The 4883-nt window shown below is 35.0% G+C and overlaps 1 protein-coding gene across 1 annotated transcript; it reads right to left on the reverse strand.

Moving 5' to 3' along the window:
* Window positions 1-888: 888 nt before the first annotated feature.
* On the reverse strand, window positions 889-1833 carry LOC129526802 (olfactory receptor 4K2-like). Its single transcript, XM_055362252.2, has one exon. It carries the CDS (start codon window positions 1831-1833, stop codon window positions 889-891), a length of 945 nt encoding a protein of 314 aa, XP_055218227.1.
* Window positions 1834-4883: the final 3050 nt, after the last annotated feature.

Raw genomic sequence — 4883 nt, forward strand, 5'->3', positions numbered from 1 at the left:
AAAGCTTCTTCTAAGACTAATAATATGCTGCAATATTTATTTTGGAAATGAAAAACTTATGATTAATTTAATAGCTAATATTTTTCCCAAACATTGAGTCTTGGTAGTAAATAAATTCATCATACTTATAATTTTCAGCCAGATTTTGGATGCTAGTCAGATTTGAGTAGTTTACTGTCTATGATTTAAACTTCACAAATTATTATTTGATTATTTGCTATATTAATTATGAAGTGTGATAGTGGTATAAACACCTATTAAGAAACTGTATTGTTAAATTTCTGAATCTTTGAACTGTTCTCTTATTTTCAAAGTTGACACAGAACTCAAACAACTGAACCCCTTAAATCAAGATTGTTGAACATTACCTAAAAGAATCTCTTCACAGTAAAAATTTTCCCATAAAAGTATTTCCAGTGTTATACTTGTTTTGTCCTACACTGCTAATTATAGTTCTAAATTAATCTAAACACCATCAGAGTACCACAAGGCTGTACAGAATGGGAATATTCTGGATTAGAAAACAGGAGATTCATATTTTATCTCAGGCTTCTTTAAGTAGTCTTAATCCGAGGTATGTTTGTAGGATCCAGAGGTCTATGAAGTCCTGAATTTATGTTCACAATTTTGATGATATGTTCATTTTTCTATGAAAATAACATTTACATTTCACCAGATTATCAAATAGACCCATAACTCAAAAGGTTTGTAAACACTGCGCTAACTTTTCATCAAGATGTCGCACGTTTCTTATCCCTGACTTCTTTTCATAAATCTAAACTAAATGATTTGAAAGGTAAATTCTAAGTTTAATTTTTTGATTGCTCTAAGAACATAACTGTTGATACTATATCTCACAAAGGAGATCTCTATTCATTGCATGAAGTATCACGGAGCAGTTTTCCCAAGACTGAAATACTGAATATTCAGTTTCTTCTTCATTGCTGTCTTCACTTCCTGGTTTCTCAAAGTATAGATAAGTGGATTCAGAAAGGGAGTGAAGATGGTATAGAAAACAGAGAGAATTTTGTCTACCAGGAAGTTTGTGGAAGGCCACACATAAATGAAAATACAGGGCCCAAAGAACATTAACACAACAATAAAATGTGCTGTACAGGTAGAAAGAGCCTTGGAGGATCCTGTGGAGGAGTAGTCCCTGACAGTAATAAGAACAATGATGTAGGAGGTGAGCAAAAGCAGAAAACTTATAAGAGCAATCACACCACTGGTTGAAATCATGAAGATCCCAAGAACATAAATATCCATACAAGCTAGCTGGATGACCAAAGGAAGATCACAGAAAAAACTGTCTACAACATTGGGACCACAGAAGGGCAAATAGAGGGTAAAAGCTAATTGGCTCATTGTATGCAGAAAGCCCACTGTCCAAGAAACTGCCACAAGCTCAACACACACTCTTTGGCTCATAATTGTTGAATAATGGAGAGGTTTACATATGGCAATATACCTGTCAAAAGACATGGAGATCAGCAGCACAATCTCAGTCCCGGTGAAGAGGTGCAAAAAAAAGATCTGAGAAATGCAGCCTTCAAAAGAGATGGTCTTACGCAGAGCAAAAAAGTCCATAATCATCTTTGGTGTGGCAAAGGAGGACAGGCACATGTCAATGAGAGACAGGTTGCTGAGCAGGAAGTACATGGGAGAGTGAAGGTGTGAGGTGGATAGGACAGTAAGCAAAATCAGGCAGTTGCCCAACATGGTCATTAAATAGAAGACAGAAAACACCACAAAAAAGAATATCTGGAGTTCAGGAGAATCAGTAAGTCCAAGTAACATGAATTCAGATACTCTGGAATAGTTGAACCCCTCCATTCATCTGCAGACTCGGCTTTATAATTGTAAAAGGAACAAAATTACAGAGTTTGAAAATGTGATATTTCTACAACCACATATTAACTTATCATTCGCTAAAAGATTGATTAACTAGAATCCAACTAAAAATTCTCAGGGTAAACATTTTTTGGGGGAATCACTTAACAGTTGCTACCAGATATAATCTGAAAAGTTTAACCTCTTGGTTTTGACCAGCATCAGTACACGTTGAGCTGTAGTCATCACATGCCCACACAATTATATACCTATCTGAATACTACTTAACGAGTTATATAATACACATTTATTGAGGCAGATCATTACATTTGTGTGCTCTACTGAATAAGGCATATAAATAAAACTAAAAATAAAATAAGTGTTGAACTCTCAAAGGTTTCTCTTACACACAAAAATGTGAATATTTTGAATCAACTATTGTTAAACACTAGACTTAACTGAGACTTTACTATAATGATTTCAGAAGATCCATTGAATATCTTATGAGGGTGATAAATTATTTAATTTTTAATTTCTTAATTCCATAAGACAACTGATAACCAAAAGGCATACTTGTAACCTACAAGAGTTATTCTCCACTTTTGGTAATTTATTATTTCATAGAAACATGTTTTGAAAAGAGAATGTCCTTCCTTTAATTCTTTTCATTCTACCCAAAGCTATATTTTAAACTAGAAAAAGCAAACAAAAAAGATACATTAAGAACTCGGAATTATTTTTCAAAATTGATTTTTTCATTTACAGTGCTTCCCAAGTTCTAGAAATTTTATTTCCTATGGAATATCAATGTCTTTACCAAACAGTCAAAAATGTGGTACAAAGCAAATGAAACTTAGCCCTAGTAAATGAAAGCTAATTTTGTGACCAGGTAGGGTTTACTTTGCCAGCCACCTAATGAAATTTAAGCGTTTGACTACAGAAATTTTAGCTGGGTAACTGGAAAGTTGTCTGGGTTACTGGAAAATTTGATGAGACCAAAATTAATTAAGTAAAAAAATATAGTGTTAGAGCAGGCGTTTATAAGTCTATATGCATCTAAATCATTTTTTTAGTTAAATTGCTTTTTCCACATGGAAAACTATTTGAATTCCCTTGTTATATTACACATTTGAACATTTCACTTTATACATTTGAATATTTATCTAGTTTTGATAATTTAATTATAATAGATAATGCAATTTTATCTAATCCTGTATTCTAACTTATCCGTCTTTGAAAATGCAATATTTCATTCCTTCTTCAATAAAAGTTTTCAAGGTACACTAAAAAAGATTTCATTATGTCAGTGAAACACGGTGGACGAATGTCAAAATTTTAAAAATATCAATATACTAATATTTAAATTATAGTCTATATTAATATGCTTAGAAAAGAATAAAATCATTGTTATCAACTCAAAGAATGAACAAATGGAAGAAGAGTCAAAAAATGGGCCGGGCACAGTGGCTCATGCCTGTAATGCTAGCACTTTGGGAGGCTGAGGCAGGCCGATGGTTTGAGCTCAGGAGTTTGAGACCAGCCTGGCCACCATGGCGAAACCTCGTCTCTACTAAAAATACAAAAATTTGCCAAGCATAGGGGCACACACCTGTAATCCCACACCCGCTTCTCGGGTGGCTAAGGCAGGGGAATCCCTTGAACCTGGGAGGCGGAGGCAGAGGCTGCAGTGAGCCGAGAACATGCCGCTGCACTCCAGCTTGAGCACTGAGTACCTGTCTCAAAAAAAAAAAAAAAAAAAAAAGAAGAAGATAAGAACTATTTGACTTTTATTTTCTTCATTTTCTTCCATTAATTTATTCCCAATGATCCTTCCAAAAATTCTTGAAAATAAATAATAAAAAAGAAAATCTTGCATTATGAATGCCTGAGACTACTATTGAAATTTTAGATTGTAGATCAATACACATGTAGATTTAACTGTCTGACAGTGCCAATGTATCAATTCAGTGAAAAAATAAGTTTTATGATTATGTGCCCCCTTTTTTCTGAATTAACTGATTGGCTGATTAAATTTGCAGATTAGCTGACTGCTTTTAGTTAAAAGTAGTGGCATGGTTTCTAGTCTAAAGAAAAAGTCTTACCTGATTTGTAGTAAAAACGAAAACAAATGTTCCAAAACAATTTTGGCTTCTTTTTTGGTTAACTATCACAAATTTTACATTGACTACACATTCTGACTTTAGAGTAGAAGGATTATAGCAATTGTTCTGTTGCCGCAAATTTCAGAGTCCAGTTAGAAGTGGAAAAATAAAAATGGGAAAAAAATCTGATTCATTTTTAAAATTTTTAATTTGTTTTTAATTGTTGCTGTGCAGAAGCAAATGTACTGGAAATGAATTGTACTCTGTTAATTACAATTTACCGTATTATTCCATCCTTAACTCATTCTGTGATTGAACACTAAATATCAAAATTTTAAATATTACCTTCACGGCTGGGTGCAATGGCTAATGCCTGTAATCCCAGCACTTTGGGAGGCCGGGATGGGTGGATCACTTGAGGCCCAGGAGTTCAAGACCAGCCTGGCCAACAATGGTGAAACCCCGTCTCTACTAAAAATACAAAAATTAGCCATGTGTGGTGGTGGGCACCTGTAATCCCAGCACCTGTAATCCCAGCTACTCGGGAGGCTCAGGCAGGAGAACTGCTTGAACCCAGGAGACGGAGATTGCATGAGCCGAGATCACACCACTCACTCCAACCTGGGAGACAGAGCAAGACTCCATCTCAAAAATAAAAATACAAATAAATGTTACCCTCAGCAATATTTTTCCTTTAGATGACCTCATGTTTTCCCATGTGGAGGAAAATCTGGTTACCACTCCACTTATTTGCACATATTTAAACTGTTTTGTCAATATTGAAAAATTATTTTGGCCGGGTGCGGTGGCTACGCCTATAATCCCAGCACTTTGAGAGGCCGAGGTGGGTGGATCACGAGGTTAGGAGTTGAAGACCAGCCTGGCCAACATGGTGAAATCCCATCTCTACTGAAAATTAAAAAAAATTGCTGGGCGTAGTGGTGCATGCCT

Source organism: Gorilla gorilla, chromosome 15 (genome assembly GCF_029281585.2).
Source record: "Gorilla gorilla gorilla isolate KB3781 chromosome 15, NHGRI_mGorGor1-v2.1_pri, whole genome shotgun sequence".
Classification (NCBI taxonomy): Eukaryota; Metazoa; Chordata; class Mammalia; order Primates; family Hominidae; genus Gorilla; species Gorilla gorilla.